Source organism: Lepisosteus oculatus, chromosome 2 (genome assembly GCF_040954835.1).
Source record: "Lepisosteus oculatus isolate fLepOcu1 chromosome 2, fLepOcu1.hap2, whole genome shotgun sequence".
NCBI classification, from domain to species: domain Eukaryota; kingdom Metazoa; phylum Chordata; class Actinopteri; order Semionotiformes; family Lepisosteidae; genus Lepisosteus; species Lepisosteus oculatus.
The window spans coordinates 33,066,235-33,085,606 of record NC_090697.1 but is presented as its reverse complement, the minus strand read 5'-3'; the positions used below and the strand labels follow the sequence as shown (position 1 = coordinate 33,085,606).

Below are 19,372 nucleotides of genomic sequence, written 5' to 3'. Positions count from 1 at the left end.
CTGATCGCCTAGGAAACAAGGACGGTATTTTGTAGGTAATTTCTTTTGAGGAATGTCTTTGGTAAACGATGGATTTGAGCAATGGCTCAAAGGAGGCGGCACAGTATGAGAAGTTGGAAGTTTTTTGAACTGGAGAAAATACCTTTACCAAGGACTTGTACTCATATGGTGCGGTTTTAATGAGCAAATGATCAGGGTTAAAAAAATCTTTAAAGTGTAATAAAATAACTTGCTATCGTGCATAAAATTTAACAATATGGAAACGGCGGTACAATATTTGTAATTCGTGAGTTATGTAAACTTACACTAAAAGTTGCCACAACAGAGAAAGTAGCGTATGTTTACAAAGTGTTAACTGAATAATTCATGCACCGCTTATAATTGTTTAAAATTAATTGATTTTTTTCTAAAAGAAAAAGTCCTAGTTTTACTTTCAAAGACAAGGGCTGAATTTCTTTCCAGATTGGCACGGATATTGCAGTATCGACAGTTTTGGGGAACTTTTCTCCCCCCTACTAGTAGTACAGTACGTACAGGACTTAACATCAACGCGCCACAACAGCGTGGAAATTCACTTCACCCGGAGAAGTCGCTGCCCCTCCTACCAAGCTCCTTATAACAAGAACACAACTTCTCCGTGTGCTCACATACTTCTTTTCACTGTTTCGAGACGGAAAGAGAGGCAGATCTACCTAATCTAGAACTATGAGTTCTGTGGAGCGATTGTTTGATGAGTTTGGACACTTTGGAAGGTAACAACTTTATATGCCAACATCTGTGGTATAGAAGAATACCTTAATGACGCACCTTTTTATAATACGCCACTGTGTGGTGTATTCGTGTTAAATACAGTGATTTATGTTCGCACAATTCCTGAATATACTGTATACTTTGTTCAGTTTTCTCTTTTGACTTTGTTTAGGAAGACGGAACGTTTAGCACAATAAGAATCTCGTATAAAATAATTCATTAAGCTTTTTTTTTTTGGTCAGGCACTACAGCATTAGTTTTTTCTATGAGAATTTAACCACTTCTAGTCCTATATTTAAAAGAATATTCCGATTGCCTTGCAGCCCGTACAGTCCAAAAAGGAAATCTGTGATATTAAATAGCATGCTACAAGGGCTTCATAAGATCAGTACCCCGAGTAATCACTTGTTGTAGTAAATCATTCTTTTGGAATGTAAGTATATTGATTAATGTGTGATTAATTCCTTATTAATAGACATATTTTGATTTTTTTTCTCATAGCACAAACTAGTGCTAAAACTGGTTTAGAGCTATTTAGTTGTGTTCCCGAGCTTTTCTGCCTTCAGTAGGCCTTTGCACAACCTTGTAATATATTTCTTAATGGTCAGAAATAGCCTCGTTTAGAAAACCAAAACTGCAGCAGCAATGTTAATTCGTCTGGTACTTGAACAGATGTCAGAAATATATCATGACGAACTGGTGGAATGAGAACTACTGCCGGACATTGAAGTGCTGTAAATAGACTTGACTGAGACTGCAGGCAGTGCCCTGACTGAGCACTGTTTGGACAGTAATTGGAAGATTGCTTTGAGAAGCTGTGTAAATACATTATAAACAATATTTTGTAGTACAGTACTTCCACCTGGCTGAATTAGTTCCAGGTTACAATGCTCACCATGCCTCGATTTACAGTTTATCCAGTGTTAAAACTTCTCAGTCAATCTCATGACACTATCTTACTTGATAGAGAAAGGTAACCAGTCCGGTGATTTGTAGCTCACTTTACTTCAATAGAACATCTGATGGAGTGAATTAGTTTGTCTGCATAGATTTGAGAACACCTTCTCAAACTCTTGCATATATCTACAGTTGTGACAAACATCTCTTTATATACTCCGTTTCACAGCTGTGACTGATACTTAAGGCAATTGACATGCAAATACGTTGGCATTTAGGTGAACACAGTGTTCTCCAGCTACTCTGGTCATAGGATTATGAAGGGTACTTGGCATTGTCTTAAAACCTACTATACATTTTCTTCACTTTTTAGAACTCTTTCAACAAGCAACAACAGTCCTTTTATATTATATTTATATATCAAATTTTCAGAAAGGAAGTTCTATAAGATGATTGATTCTTCAATTGCGGCGGGGGGGGGGGGGGTTTCTAAATTAATGTATTAAGAGCTGGTTAATAGAAAATTGAGGTAATGCTGGCTAACTAGTGGAGTAGCTCAGGGATCTGTATTTGAACCATTGTTATTCCTAATTTATATTCCTGCTATACATTCTGGTGTGGTCAGTAAGCTAGTGCACATATTGTACTAAAATAAGAGGATAAGTACAAACTGTGGGAGGACTAAACAAAATTCAGAAGCCTCAAATTCCTGGCAAACAATTGTCGGGTTATGCTTAATATATAAATAAATCAGAGGACCCAAATAGAAAATATGAGGAATTGCATTTAACACAGAACAGGCAGCTGTTCATTACACAAAGGGTTGTGGGTGCCTGTGCTAAGCTACTCTGCCATTTTGATGAAACTGATACCCCGACTTCTTTCAAGAAATGGATTCTGGAGCAGCTGAATGGCTTTCGATAACATCATGTTCTCCGAATTATTGTGAAAACAGACGTCAAAGAAAGCAGCAGTGTGTAATCATGGCCTTGGGTAAGCCCCAAGCTTTGAAAGCTTTTGGAAGGTTTGCTTTGTTTATTTTAGTCTTTTACATGCTTGACCAATCTGTCAAGTAACCTTGACACAATGTAATACAAAAAAACAAAGAAACCTAAAAACTTTCCCACATAGCTAATAGGTTGTTCATTTGTGTGCTAATCCTGTATAAAATGACAAGATTAACATGTACGGTCCAAAACAAATGAAAGATTCATTCATGTTGTTCCTCTAAATACTATATATTTAATTTACAAAACATATGATGGGAAATGGATGAAGTGAACATACATAGACATGTAAGCCAGTTTGTGAATTGCAGGTCTTTTTGTAACATTTATACAATGCCCAGATAAATAGTTATTACTTCGTATTATGAGCTTATTTTAAGATGAAAAATGGATGGTAAAGAAACATTTCGACTTTCAATATATGTTTGTATTGTGTAGACCTTTCCATTTTAAGAAATAAATTGGAAAGAAATCAAGGGAAAATTCAAATTAACATTAAGGTATAAATGTTTTGTAGGACTTCAGTTCTTGCTACTGTTAATCTCTAGTGTGCATAAATTATGAAAGGAACAAATGTATCCATAAGGTAAAATAATATTACTTTTTATTATTAAAATAAAAGAATTACCTAAAGAAAAAATCATTGCAGCATATCGCCTCTCTTCCCAGATTACACGTACAAGACAATCCTATGTAGTCCTGGTTGTTCTAAAATGCCAAACAAGCTATGATACACATTTTGGTCATGTTAGGTTTTCAGTGTTGAGAATCTCCCTAGTTAGTAAAAATGTTCTTTAATATGTGCAGGATCTTGTCTTTAGTAACCTTTGAGTGGCCATTTCAGTTGTCATTTTCTCAATGGAAAAACATCTGAGCAACCTTTACTGTTACACAAGTTACTGTTTAATGTATCTGAATTTCTATTTAAAGAACAATATGAATGCAAACCACTTTTTACACTTATTTTGTTGTTCTAAAATTAAGTTCAACAAATGGTGTTAAACAGGTGTGGGAGGAGGTCAAACTGTAATCTCACACTTCCGTAAAACTACTCGCCAGCTGCCCACAACTCTGTGGCCATCTTGTCTCCCACCCCTCTCTCACTCATTCTGTGTTAGTCAGAAGGTTGTGATGGCTCTGAGCTTTGGCCAGGGTTGCCATTGCCTCAAACAAGTGAGTTAATGCCAGTTTAAAGTATGAGTATGCTATCCTTTTATACTGCATTTGTCAGATTGTAGAGTTAAAATGAGAATTTTTCAGAACTATGAACGTAGTTTATCACAAGAATTTTCACATCTACATTTTGTAAATGGTGATATAAACAATTCTAGCAGTTGCTTTGAGTCTATAGGAAAGTGTGCAATCTTTTGTTGAAGTCTCTTTCAGTAAAATGCTATCTAAAGTACTTGTATGTCAAAAATGACCACAACAGTAAGTTGTATAGGAGGTTTATCAAAGCAGACAGAACTATTACCATGAGAAAAGTGAGAGACTTCAAATTTCAAGTTAATACAATTCAGCATACACTGTTGAGGGGATTCAATGGCACAAATTAGATTTACATGCAGTACTAACTTGCAGATGCTGTCTATACTTAGGACCCTAGGCAAGATCTTGGGAAAGGGGGCCCTCCAGATCAAGATTCACACATAAACTACTATTATCAGCTCCAACCCCGACTTTTTACCATTTTTCCAGCTGAAGAACACAAGAACTTATGAAGAAGAACCACATTTTATAAAGATAGTATTAATGTATCCTGTATAACATAAATTATTAGCACAGCAGCCACTGGAGGGATTTTTTGACTCGCATTTAAACGTCCCAATTAAAATAGTGTTGCACAATGGTGATTGCCTATGTCAAAGACCAATCCTGGTCCCCTGGTAGAATAAGAAAACATTTAATGTTATACTGAATATACAGTAAATCACTAGATACCTATTTAATAGTCTGAGTGATAGTTAATTAAATATCTTGTAAGTTGTCTAGAAAATAAAGCATTTCAGAAGGTGCATTTTGGGATGGTACAAAAGCACACCAGGGGGGTAATAAAGGTAAACACTAGCCACACAACGTCTTCATTGTGAATATACATTATATAGGGTAAGGTCTGTAATGCCTGCAGACTTGATATGCTCAGTGGAACCAGTGATTTTAAAAGTGGAAAACCTATTTTTGAGTTCTGCTAATTCTTCAGTGTGGATTATTGTTACCTAACGATAGTGTAAGAATGTATATTTTTTTTCTTTTCAGGTTCCAGGCCTGTGTGTACTTCGCAGCTGTCTTTCAGTCTATCGCTTGTGGTATTCATTACCTAGCATCAGTGTTTCTGGCTTCAACTCCCAAATTTGTCTGCACTGCTCCTGGCAACATCACTTCTGTCCTGTATGGCAATTACAGTGGAGCAGCGCTCGATGACATCTGGGAGTACTGGTCTGCAGAGAAGAGCTATGTTCTGGTGGAGACGGCAAATGGAGAGCAGTGGGAGCTCGCACAGTGCGACCGTGCCAAAAGAACTAGCGACGCAGACTTTGTGTACGAGTTCAGTGGCAATAAAACCGTGTACTCCTGTTCGGGCAGTTACATCTACGATCAGAGCGAAGTTCAGAAGAGCATTGTGACAGAATGGGACTTGGTTTGTGAGAAAGAGTGGCTTGCTAAGCTGTCCCAGCCCACTTTCATGCTTGGAGTACTCATTGGAGCCCTCATTTTTGGAGACATTGCAGATAGGTATCTTGTTCTTCTATGTTCTTTGACATCACTTGTCCATTGTCTGATCGAATATACGGTGTGAAATGCAGAGAGGAAGAACGTGTCGTGTTCCGTGGTGACCACGGCTCCCAGCTGTGGAGACTTCAGAAGTTAACAAGCAGCAGCTGTGAGGGGGCTTATAATCTTCAGCTGCATACTTCCCAAGGAGAGAGAGATCGCTGTTGAGCTACAGCACCTGTGAGACTCGGCTGCTGTCAGTGCTTTGTGGTGGAGCAAGGCTGCAGCCTGCCTTTCTGCTCTTGCTCAATGCAGTTAGTGTCCTGGAAAGGGACAAGAGTGAGAATGAGTGTTAGGATCCAAGCCAGGGATTGGAGCCTTGAGAGAGGGAGTTCAATAGAGCCAGCATTGCTCACACTCCCGCCTGAGAGCGTGTGAGAGTGAGAGGCTCCCCTTTATCACCAAAAAAATTCAAAAGTAGACAGCTGCTTAGATCCACCTCTTTTGCACAACACTCGATTCATTTTACAAAAGCTAATTCATTCTAACAGTTGTGTTGACTATTGGTTATCATATCTCAAGAAACCAATCAAGCTCATCCTGTGCTCTACCTCCTGGTTCCACTCCCTTTTGTTCCACCTTTCCTATGTTTAAAATTTGCTCCCTGTAAGTAACTTTTTCTCATCATTGATAGTGTGCTTAGCTTATTTGAGTCAAGGCCATGTGTTGGATCTGCACAGCCTGATCCTTTCTGTCCCTTCTATTAACCCCCTGGCAATAGCCCAGGCAGGTTACCTACAGTATGTCCCTCTATGTACAGTTTACTTCAGCAGAGCCTGATGGTGTCTCCGATCTGATGTTTATGGTAACTTGCTCTCCTCTTACAGCCTCAGCCATTCCCTATTGGAAGGGCCTGAATAGGGTGGGGGGTTGTTTAGATTTGAACAGGGGGAACTATTTCCTGAACCCTGTTCTAGTACTGGTGATATAAATGGGATGGGGGTGGGGTTCTACTAAAACCCTTGTTTCTTTTCCCAACTAAAATTATGGAAAATTGACCTGTAATCATACTTCTATAACAAAAGAAAAAGCTGTTGCCAGAAACTAGCCCTGAGGATCCCGCAGTGGCAAGTTTCCAGTGTCTTAGTGTGCCTTGAGTTATGCATCCCGAACATTACAGGGTCTGCCGGCCTCGTAGCTGTTTCTTGTTCTGGACTGCACACTCCATCTTCTTGAATATTTGTTCAGGCAGCGTAATTGTAGGCACCTGCAGCTTAAGCCATGCCTCCTGGTTCTCAGTCTTCAGGCAGCTCTGCACTCCACCCTCCACCAAGGTTGCAGTGACATTAACCCCCTACCATGAAGGAGCCTCACCCTTGTGCGTAGAACATAGATTCTAGTAGCACAAGACAATACAACACTCATGCACGTTGGCGACACTTGTAGAGTTCGAGTCCTTAATTGCTGTAGAAGAGATGACAATTGTACTGATTTTGTTTAGCATACAACTATTGCCACAGGAGCTAAGTGCTATACTCATTTTGGTCACCTGACTGAATTATCTAACAGATTTGTCCATGTTCTTTGGTTCCTCCTACAACATCATTCAGTAACTTGTAGGAGATAACGTATAAACCAAATTGTTTAATGACAAGATGAGATATAATACAAAATATCAATCGAGACTAAAGCAATAAGATAGATTCTGGGGCTTGTTTTCTTTGTTTGTATGCTGTAGTATGGAGCAACACAAAACAAGATAACGCTGGCAGACAGCATGCTGCTGCAGCTGCTAGCTGTGGTTTGGTCTGGGCCTAGTGTACACGCCTTCTGGGGGTGGGGGTGCAGTATGTCACCCAGAAATCTTTACCTCCCTGCTTGCGCTGGTACAGTATTGCCTTACAGCTTCAACTAATATCCTCCATTCTGGTTCCCATTCTTGCTGTTCCTTTACAGCCAACTGGTATTACTTCTGCAAGCCTTCTTTGCACTGGCTGTGCTGTCTCTCAAATTCTGTTTCAAACTGCACATTCTTTTTGCCATAATTCCATAATTTGTAATGTATGCAGCTGAACTCGCCCCTGGAAATCCTATCCTTAGATTGAAATACTTTTTTTTTCTTTCCCAGTATTCTTAATGTAATAACCTACAGTTGCAATGGAGGAAGGCTGTAAAAGAGGCATATCACTTCACTTGCACACATTCTCTGCACTGCTGTTTTAGACAATGCACAAATACGCCTCCACAAAACATGTTCTGGTCTAAGGTCTTTTCTTACCTCATTTTAGCTCTTGGAGTTTCTCCACTGGAAGTGGGTCAGCACTGTCCAGTGTTTAGAACCAGCTTCTCTTGGTGAGTTATGGAAACTTACTGGTTCACTGAATTGAATTCCCTAGAAATGGTGGTATTTGACGTTGTCATCATCTTGGATTAATACATCTGATTATACTTTAATGTTGATCTACATAGGTTTGAATCCTCTTTGGCAAGTTTGTGCACCTCAGAATATTATAATTCCCGGATCACAACACACGATTATGAAGTTACAGTAATTGCTTTAAAATTCAGTCTATGGTTTATACATTCTTCTCCAATTCAGAAGTGTAATTTCACTACAAAGGGAATTGAATTTCTATTTATAGCCCATCATCAAAGATGGGCATTATAATTATTTTTATTATTCTTACATTAGTAGACAAGTAAACTGACCTTTTTATGAATAATTCATCCACCCGTTTTGAAATAATCACTTGGTACAATAACGATTCCCAGTGAACCAGAGCCTAATCTACAAACAGTGGGTGCAAGGTAGAATATAACCTGAATGGTTACATTTATACAGACAGCAATTTAGATACATCAGTTAATCAAGACAGATTTTCTTTGGGCTGTGGAAGGAAAACGGAGCACCTCGAGAAGATGTGAATAGCAACAGTGAGAACATGCAAACTCCACACAGATGTGTCAGTGGACTAGAATCAAACTGAGGACCCAGGATAGTTTGGACTGAATTATCAGACCTAATCATTATGCTGCCTGAACAATCATTTTTTGAGTGGTGCCTTCCATGATATTCTCTGATGATCATCAATAAAAGCAAAAAAGGGCCTGAAAACACATTTAATCAAATTAATTAAACATGATTAAAAGCTACAAAAGGGAGTTTTGACAGCATTTGAAAGTGCAGACTAACTTGTCTAATATCGGCTGGGAAATCATTCCTCAGTCTTGGAGCAGCATCACTGTCTCCTAGGGTTCAGAGCCTATTTTGGGGAATTGATAAAAGGCCAGAGTCCACTGGGTACAAACGACGAGTTGAAAATAAGTTTGCAGATGTAGTCGGGAGCCAAACCATTCAGTCCTTTTAAAGTGAGCAGCAATATTTCTAATTCTATTCTGATATCCTCAAGGAACCAGCACAAGGAGGCTTAATTGTCAGTTCTATTAATGCCTTACAGTGGGACTATGTGAAAGAAGTAAACTCAGGGAAACTTTTCCACTTGTGCTATTATAAATATAAATCTAATCAGTCATCCCAGACAATTTCAGAGATAGTCTTTCATTACTGTAATTACTTTTAATACAGTAAGGCCTGGGTCATTCTGGCCAAAAATATGGTCTTTGGAGCCCCCTATATAATAACCAACAGGGCCATATGTAATTGGGTAAAATGTATGAACAGGTAATTGTATTCAGTGGCCTGCCTGAGGAGGGTACTGATGAGCTAAGCACTATCTTGTAATGTATATACTAATAGACGAGCCATCAGTACTTGTTTTTTACTGCACAACTTGCCACTGAAAACAGGGCATTTAACAATTCAAAAAACATTCTGCAGAGAACTATTCAGAACATTATATTAGCAGATAGGAAGTTTCTGGTCTTTGACTGCCGTGCAGTGATGGGGTAGTTTAACTTTAGTAGAACAATTAGGAATTGGAACAGTGAATTGCAAGGGTTCTTGTATGGCTGCAATGAAACAATTGCATAAAACAAAAAGCAATATACTGTATGCACATGAATTCGAAGTGCAACTTTATGAATACAAGGACTAAACATGCTTTACAAACCAATATAAGAGTAAAAATGTTTCGAATATTAGTTCTTAAGGTTTGTAATGTAAACCTTGAATTTGTAGTCATTCAGAATATGGACAGGTCTGAAGGTCTCATGGGGAGACAGAGTTGAAACTGGATTCATGGCAGCTGTGTCCAGTCTTCTTCCACAGGCTCGGTGCCAGAGGCTGTCCTGTTAATGTGAAGCAAAGAGCATGACGTTTTGTTTAGTCTCGTGTTAAAGACCACTCCTCACAGGGGAAGGATTCCACTTAGAACTGCTCTTAAGTAGCTTTTTAGCAATTTGTGTACACAAGTGAGTTCTAGGTGGGAGAAACTCAGGAAGTCCATTTGCCCTTGTTGTACTGTAGCTGCTTCGATATACGAGTTGCAAGCAACAACCACAAGGTAGGGTACACCCTGGACAAGACACCTGTCCATGGTAGAGCACACACAGAGACAGACATGCACACTCACACCAGGGCCAATTGTCTGAGAAACCAGTTAACCTGCCATTATGTGTTTAGACTGTGGGAAGAAACCTGAGTGCCTGGAGAAAACCAATATGAACATGGGGAGAACATACAAACTCCACACAGACAGCACCTCTGGTCTGGGATTGAGCCCAGTACTGCTCCCCTGTTCTACCTAAAAAAAAAAAACATTCTAATAAGAAATATATGTTACAGGCAATATCATATAAAAATGTGATACGATGTCCTTAATACACAGCTGTTTATTGTGGTACGTTTTAAGGTAAGTTTGAAGAATTCTGATCTGCTGTTTTAAGTATTCTGTGAAAACTTGCATGTTATAGAGAGCTAAAAATAAAAACCTTGAGAGCGCGCATACTTTGTATTCCAGAGTTGGGACATTGCAGTGTAATCTTTACAAGTAAACTAATTTTTCTTTCCCTTTTTATGCAAAGATTAGAGAGGAGTTCAAGAAGTAGTGTGATGTTTCATTATATGTGTATTTGTAGCAAGATACTCTTTCCATAGAACGTATCATCCACCCATCTGTTACTGCTTTATCCAATTCAAGGTCGCATTGTTTTTTTCTTCCAGAGTGGGGAGACGGCCAGTCTTGATGTTTACAAGCTTGTGCCAGTTTGGTTTTGGAATTATAGTTGCTTTTACATTCAACTATTATTTCTTTGTTGTCATTCGTTTCATCTTGGCTATGGTAAGTGTAAACATTGTCTGCAGAATTTGTATATTTACAAGAAATGATAAAGGAGAATGTGGAGGAGAGTAGCTTGAAGTCAGTCATTCATACAATTTTGTTTAAATAATAAGTAACATTTATAATTTGGATAATCTTTATTTTTTAATTAACATGATTGAAATATGGACATCAGATTGGCGTGGTAACTTGTACTACTGCCTCAGATTGTGAGTCCTGAATTTCAGACTGGAGAACCATCTGTGTTGAGTCTGCATGTTATCTGAAGAATAATGTGGGCTTGCACCAGGTGCTCCAGTTTCCTCACATTTTCCAGAGATGCTGGCTAGTTCAATTGGTGTCTCTAAACTGTTTCTGTGTCCATGTGCACTGCAGTAGAGTGACCCTTACTAGGAATAAGCAGCTTTTCTGATAATGGACGAATGAATTTGGACTTCCCAAGAGGCACAACCAGTAAATATCCTTGTTTAGACCATACATTGAGGTCTAGAGTCTTGGCTTTGTCGGTGGGCTAACCACTGTGGAGATTACACAACAACAAACACTTTATCTTGCAGTGTTATGGTACTTGTAAGATCAACACTATTCTTTCATTCAATGCTGTAAGTTGCTCTACACTCCTATACTTAGTATGGAGTGAAAGATGAGTGAAAGATGACACATAAGATGTTTTTAACTTGAGCAGAATAGCCTCTACTGGCCCAACAAAGTCCAGGAGCATAAGGAAGAACCGAGCAAAAAAGCAGAAATAACTTTGATTTTTTAAATTAAAACTCGCTTAACCAGTTTCTTCAATATGGGGTATGTTGAGGGAAAATAATAATTTTCCTTTCTTTATGCACAAACGGGCAGGTCCAGCCAATTTGACTGGGTTAGACGTGGTTTATCTTAATTGATTTCACTTTATTTAGTGCACACTTATTCTTTTCACTATCATAGTTGTGGCACTTCTGTATCTTTTCAATTGGGGCAGTTTGTTTTACATGGGAGGTTTGTGATTATATCCACAATATACGAGAAAAGGCTTGGCGGATTGGCAGGAACTTCCAATGGACCTGTTAGTCCATTTAATAAAGTCAGCAAGCCACATAATGTATACTGGGTAATCATGATGCTACCCACTTGCTTTCTGTTGATATTTCATATCTCACAATAGTGTTTAGAAGTGTAGAAATGACTGGCAAACACGTATGCTTAAAGAGGGGAGTAGGGTGTTGGACTCTATCTTACCTGGCTGTACTTTATTCCAGCAGTGTTTGGGACCCTCCATGGGGATGGTGGAAGATTGGTTATCCGTAACTGGATGGGATGAAGCTGGTTGAGATCCCTAGGCTTTCTGTGCACAAGCAACTCTTGTTATCTGGTTGGTTACTTGTGTTATTGTCAGGAAGGGCCATGTCAATTACAGATAGAATCAGAGTAGTCTCCTTTTTGGGCTCTGTGTTCCCCTTGTAAACAGCAGATGGCTGACTGCATATTAGGATAGGACATGTTGTCTTTGTTAGTTTTTAAGAGCTACAGTAAGGGATCCAGTTGAAAAGAAATCGGCTACAAGCTATTGTGTATGAGGAATAACATAAAGGATAACTTACTGTTTGAGCCTCATGGATTTAAGGATTAAAACCAATTTTTAGAAAAAAAATGGAAACAAGACTGAGTAATTCTGAGAATATGTGATTCTCTGTCTCCTGATTTTAAAATAAGACAATGTTTTGTTCACCTGACGGTTTCAATATAGATGATTACTGTTTTTACTTTTCCTGAGTAGGTTTCGAGTGGCTACCTGGTGGTGTGTTTTGTCTATGTGACGGAATTCACTGGAAATAAAGTTCGCACCTGGACCTCCATGCACGTACATGCTGCCTTTGCAGTTGGGGTTATGGTGGTGGCCTTGGTTGGATACCTGGTCCGTGTCTGGTGGATCTATCAGATCGTCCTGTCCTTGAGCACACTCCCCTTCCTCTTCATCTGCTGGAAGCTACCTGAGACCCCATTTTACTTGTTGGCCAAGGGAAAGTACCAAGAAACTCAAGATCTGCTGGACACCATTACCTGGGTCAATGGCATAAATCGCTCTTGCAAGGTGTCAGACCTGCTAGAATCTGATGGGGAAACAATGCTTGAGAGAAATGAGGTGACAAAACAGAAGAGGCTCAGTATTTTGGACCTCTTTGGCTCCTTGAAGATGGCAGGGAGATCCATCACCGTGTGGCTGGTTTGGTTTATTGGAAGTTTAGGCTATTATGTCTTCTCTCTGGGGTCTGTTAATCTTGGAGGAAACCAGTTTGTGAACCTATTTCTTGCAGGTAGGAACAATATTTTAATTTATTGTAACAGACTCTTACTTTGTTCCAGAACTGATCTATTCTGATTTCTGTTTATGGACACAGCCATTTGTTTTTTAATTGCAAGGACCTTTTTGTAATATTAACACAATAATATGTCTGAGCCATATCATGTATTTTGTACATGATATGTTCCTGGAATGTACATCCTTGCCTTCTTTAAAATGCTTTTCATTAATTATATAAATTAAGGATCACTTGCTATCAAGTTACTGATATTGACAGAACATTAATACTAAAAAGGGGTTAATGCATGAATTTACAACCTTTTCACTTTAGCGTGTTACTCAAGAATCTGTCTGTTCTATATAAAATCTATATATACTCGCCCAAATAGGATTTTCCTGTTTTATCTTGGCTCACATTGACCTCTGTACCCACATGGGGAGAAGTTCAGACAGTATCCTCTGAACCGCCCACCTATTGATGGTTTTTAGTAACGGGTTTTTTTGATGAAGCTAGAGCAAAGTCCAGGAGGCTCAGTGGTGATTGAAAATAGGTATGTCCCTCACCAATGTCACCACAAGCTTCCAGACACCTGGGAAATCTCAGGACTTACCATTTTGCTGGCACCTAAGTGAGGCCAGGTCAGCTAGTCCCAACTTAACGCCCAAAGGTGCTATGCTAATTGTGCATTGCCACTTGGAGAATCAGTCATAATTACTAACAAATGACATGAGAGAGGCTTGCATTTGTGATGTCCTTACCACAAACTGTGTTTTTTTTCTGCTTCAACAGGCAAAATAAAGGAAAAAGCAAACACTATATGAGTAACCACCCAAGCTGGGGATATGATTGTTTTAACATTGTAGTGTGTAAATTCAGGTCTTTTGTATGCTTTTTAAAATACTTTATCGATCTTCATTAACTCAAGAGGCCTTAAGAACAGTTAAATGACATTTGGTGTAGTAATTTAAAATGAAACCAAAAGCAAACTAGGTTATACTTTGTAGTAATAGCTTACGCAGTATCTCCAATACATATGTGGACTACTCAGCAGAAAATGTGACTTTCCTGAGCTATAATGTCCATAAAAGATTTTATTTTTCTACATGGAGAAATGTCATCCAGTAAAAAGGAACAAGTAATAGGTTTATTCCATGCTGAAAAAAAGAAGAAAGAAAACATAATGTTTCGGCCGTGGAGCCTTCTTTAGGTGTGAGCACAGAAGGCTCCGTGGCTTAAACGTTGTGTTTTCTTTCTTCTTTTTTTCAGCATGGAATAAACCTATTACTTGTTCCTTTGCAGCCTACGCATGCTGACGCAGCCACCCACCTGAACTATCCAGTAAAAATGCTTGAAATGGATTTTGTTTAAAACAACAATTTATAAAATGGTTTTGAAATCCTTATAAAACTAGATCGTGCTTTCAATCAGTGCACAGCTGTATAGACATAATTTTTCCATGTCTTTAATATTTGATGCAGAGCAGGAAGTTGTCTTATTTGAAGTGTAGCATGATCAGGTGTACTGTGTATTGCCTTTTAAAGTGAGACTGACCCTCTATTGATTACATGTTAATTGTTCTCATTGCCAGGTGCTGTAGAGCTCCCTTCCTACATTGTTGCTTGCTTTGCCATGGACAGGCTTGGGAGAAGGAACACACTGGCTCCATCACTCCTTCTGAGTGGAACAGCATGTGCTCTCATAATAGTAGTGCCAAAGGTACAGTGCCTTGGCTTCTGAAGCACCACAATGCAGCCTCCGTTTTTTCCTTTTGCTTCTCTTTTCCCCGTTTGATTACCGTTTTTTAAATATTGCAAAAAATAATTTACGTAGTACACAGAAATATAATTTGAATGGTGCAGATCATCAAGGGAAGCCCCAGTCATCATTAGAGCTTCGGTGTGCGGTTGTGTTGCCTGTGTGACGTATCCAAAGACAATTGGCTTGAAGGTGGATGGGTTGGGGCCTACGCTTCCACATTTTCCCCTGTGTGTGCTTGTGGGGTTTGTAGCCACAACCCAAGATATGCAAAACACATTTACTGTTCCAAATCAGGTAGGTGTAACAAAAAAAAATCAGTGATTCTAAATTTAAAAAAAATCTTCTCACCTTTTAATTCTCCTTCTCACATTCTTCTAATTCTGTGACACCGATGGATTTATTAAGTAAATGAATCGTTCATCTTCTGGAAGCATCATAAATTATCTTGCGTCACCTTCTGCTGAGTAGTTAAATAATGACATGAGGTGGTTGTTAGTTATGATGTTGACTACGTGCAGCCTTAAAGGGTAATTGGGGAGAATCAGGTGAATATCCCAATCTAAAGTTAAAGGTCTTCTATAGGTAAGCAAATCTCTTTCAAATAAGTGTTTCTAGAAGAACAAAGTAAATCTTTTAAACAAATGGCTTTCTTAAACGGCTTTCATTTTTGTAGTATGTCTTCAGGTGAATATACTCTGGGTAGTCCCTTTATTATTCAAATTACTTTTTGTTATTGTTTGATGGAACATTTTCTATTTTCAAAAGAAGCTAGTTTTGAATTATCCTACCGCTTCATATGTAGCAATTATAAAAAGCGCTAGAAGGCCTTCTCTTTCCTCAGACTGTGGTGTAATATAACTGTGATGAATAACTGTGATGAATTGTGCCATCCAAAAACATTGGGATAGCAAAGTCAAAATTGTATTTTTGCTTTATAGTCAAGAAAGTTGTATTTATGATGAGATTGCCCCTGAAACTGGGTCACTTGTTTGTTGATCATGTAATGAATGATGTTCCTGAACTTTCCAGAAACATTTTGTCTGTAAAACTTTCCATACAGTACATAATGGGACTTATGTATTTATCACATAGGAGTTGGTCAAGAGAAAAAAACTGGAAAAATCTTTGATCGGACAAGTAAATCTCCATATTTAAATTAATTTACGCAAGAATTATACATGCTTAACAAATAAAATAGAAATCAGAACACACTAAGAACAGGGAAGAGCTCAAAATAACTTCATCAAGGTACTTCTAATGATTTAAGAGCTTGATGAGCTCAGTGCAACTCAGATTTCATTCAGTTATTGTCTACATGGCATAAAGGAATAAGGAACCATTTACTGACCTTTACACTTTAAACTGAAGGTATCCCAATATCTAAGGTCACTTGAATCACTGGGTTGGAGACAAAGCATGTTTTTGTTCTTGTGTGCATGTATGCATGAAATTATAAAATGTATATTGTACTTATTTTAGTCTCAATTATTTTGGTCTCAAGATCACAAACTGTTTGAGTAAAGTAAAAATAAGTTATGAATTTGTTATTCCAATACCTATGGAGGGCACTGTATATAATACAGTATATTCTGCATAATGTACAGTGCCCTCCAAATATGTACAGATGTAGCCATTCAGAATGTGCATTAAAATCCTGTAACATGTTACAGGGGCTTCGCTTTGCTGCGGCTTTCTTTGTCGTTGTGATTCACTGGACAAGGACGATCGATATGTAGCACTTGTGTACGTTAGATGTTAGTGAAAACATGAACCTCCCACAACAAAAATAAATGAAATATTAATACTTTTTTATACTTTTTAAATCCACTTAATATGTAATAATAATATGCAATCATGTAATCATGTAACTAAAGGGAAATTTGGAAAAAATGTTTCTGAATGTCAAACGTTAAATTATATTTAACTGGTTGGCATCAAATTTAACTTGGTCACCTGTGGTTAATTTGGAAACATTTTGACGTGTTTATGTATATTCTTTTTCCTTTCCTTTCAGCATGGAATGAACCTTTACCTGCTCTTTTGCAGCCTATGCATGCTGATGCAGCTACCTACACAAATTTGTTATAGGCTTACTGCTCCGTATCCCTATGATCCGTATCACAATAAGAACCAGGTTTAATTAAAGAACAAGGGTTCCTATGACTGTCAAAAGTACAATCTTCCTTTGCACAGTTTTACATTCATAGCATTAATAGTCCTACTCATTCTGTTTTAATGATTAAAACATATTTTGATGACATTTTTTTTACTATGGAAAGAAAAGTTCAATGGCTGTAGAAGATGGGGAGAGAGATTTTCTTAAAGCCTTGCTTTATTAAAGGCTGTATTGCCTTTCCCTGTAAAAAAAAAAAAGCTAATTGTTATTAAGATATTAGTTTTAGATTTACAGTTGTCTTGGAAATTGTATTTTTAGTGAGGTCACTACTGAAAGTATGTAGGTGTGGTGAAGCATCTTAGTGTATTTGCTCTTAATTCATAACTGGATTTTGTTGATTAGTGTCCCTGTTGCAGATACTGCTTTTGTGTCTTTGATCAAGGTACTGTACCCCAATTGCTCCAGTGCATCAAGCTGTATAAAAGGAGAATATAAGCTCCAGTCTTTAGTATTGACATTAATTTTTTAAACTTTCATATTGAATCTAAGAAGTTGGTTTACATAGATGTAATGTTTGTTATGCACTTTTACTCAAAAGTATGTTCATTTTCTTCCCAGGACATTGGTGTTTTGGTGATCATTCTAAGCATGACTGGAAAGTTTGCCATTGCAATTGCTTTTGGCCTTATCTACTTGTATACATGTGAGCTCTACCCAACTATAGTGCGGTATGTATAATTGATCAAATCATGAAATTAATTTGAGGACTTGTAATGATATACAATAGGTGTAATGATTTTATTTAAAATTATATAAGAACTTGGAGAACTCTTAGATCTTTAGATCTCAGCTTTTCATCTGTTGTCTTACAGTAAATTCTGTGAAGGAAGTTAATGATAAAAAAAATTCAGGTTGCTGCTGCAGGTGTTGGTGGTAAACCAGTAGGTATCTCATCCTTCTGCAGAATTTCCAAACCAGTGCCCCAGTAAAGCGACTGCAGACACTGTTCTGTGCTAAGGAGTTGCTGCTCTGTGGATGAGGTCCTTTGGCCATTTTTCAAAAGAGGGCGATAACCCAGATGTAATCTCAGCAGACACAAGTGTAAACAGTTAAAGAATTCCTGTTTTATTTGCCTGCCTCAGGTCTCTGGCTGTTGGAAGTGGAAGTATGATGTGCCGTATTGGGAGTGTAGTGGCCCCCTTCTGTGTGTATTTATCAAGCGTTTGGACCTTCCTGCCTCAGGTAATACCACGGGGATGTCTCTGACAGCTGCACTAAAAGCCATGCAATTCTTTTGCAAATACAACAGCTACAGAATGAGTTGGGGGGGGGGGGCAGAGTCAATAAACAGTCATAAGAGAGGAATTAGATAATTATATGGGGAGATTTCAATCATTTTATTATATGACTGCTTCACAGCTGCCTTTCTCTATTTTTTTTCTTCCATGGTACTGCTAATTTAAACTTTTGATTTTTGTCATTCTTACATTCTGAACTCCTCTTTTGAAAAGTGATTTGTAATTAACATAACATCAGTTAGTTTTTAAAGGTATTCTTTGTCCCACTAAAACTAAAAAACTAGTTTTTTTTCCAGTCGAAGCTAGCATACATATTCATTTAATCCCCTGGGATGTTTAGGGGAATGTTTGTGGCAGTGTCTAAGGACCTGTAAAGAAAAGGCCATCCTTTCTGTATGTCTCCCTTTTGTACACTTTATTTTTACAGATTGTTTTCTTTAAAATGCATATTTTAAATAGAAATAGTATTTCTGTTAATGTTATACTGCACTCATGAAACCAAAACTGTAGGTTAATGAGTGTGAATTAGTATTCATGTATTATCTCTTATTCCCCTTGTAGTTAATTGTGGGGATTCTGGCTTTTGCCATTGGCTTGTTAACTTTGATGCTTCCTGAAACCCTTGGAAATCCTCTAACAACTACCTTTGAAGAAGCAGCAGCTCTGGGATCTAAGGTAACCAAGACAGATAGACAGGTCACTGGAGATCTTGGTGAGAAAATGGAAATGGACTATAATGCTCTAAATATGGTGAAAGCAGATGACCTACACGTCTGAAGAGAAGGGCTTTAATAAATGCCGGGGTTGGACTGATTTTGTGCACAATTTTACAATTTTTAACCATTTTTAACGTTCTTCCTGTTAACCTGTCCAACTGAATGAGTTATTTAAATAAGCATTTTAAATTGGAGGTACCAGCCTCACATGTCCTCTTGTCATTTTTGTTTCCTATTCCTAGAAGTGTTAAAAAAAACGTTTGATTACCTGAATGTTATGTGATCTGTATAAATATAATTTCCTTTTATGGTAGGAGGTGGCAGCATCGCCTTCCCAGATTTAATAGACTGTGTTCTGTATTGAGTACAGCTACTCTATTGCAATACGATATGTGGGACTGAAAAACTACCTCTGGCAATTATATCTGATGTACAAAAAACAAACTCTGTCTATCTGGTCCACCAGTGTTACTAATTTAATGACTTAATTTAATTCCCAAAACAGTTCCTAGAATATTTTCTTTATCGTAAAGATATTTTTTCCTTATTAAATACTGATTGTATATTTTGTTCCTAGTTCATTG

At 38.0% G+C, this 19,372-nt stretch overlaps 1 protein-coding gene across 1 annotated transcript; it reads left to right on the top strand.

The window, feature by feature from the left end:
- Positions 1–498: 498 nt before the first annotated feature.
- slc22a16 (solute carrier family 22 member 16) lies at positions 499–19,357 on the top strand. Its single transcript, XM_006626328.3, has 8 exons — positions 499–752; positions 4,911–5,387; positions 10,489–10,606; positions 12,375–12,912; positions 14,489–14,616; positions 17,393–17,502; positions 17,917–18,016; positions 18,634–19,357. Exons 1-8 carry the CDS (start codon positions 706–708, stop codon positions 18,847–18,849), a joined length of 1,734 nt encoding a protein of 577 aa, XP_006626391.2. The 5' UTR covers positions 499–705; the 3' UTR covers positions 18,850–19,357.
- The last annotated feature ends 15 nt before the right edge of the window (positions 19,358–19,372 follow it).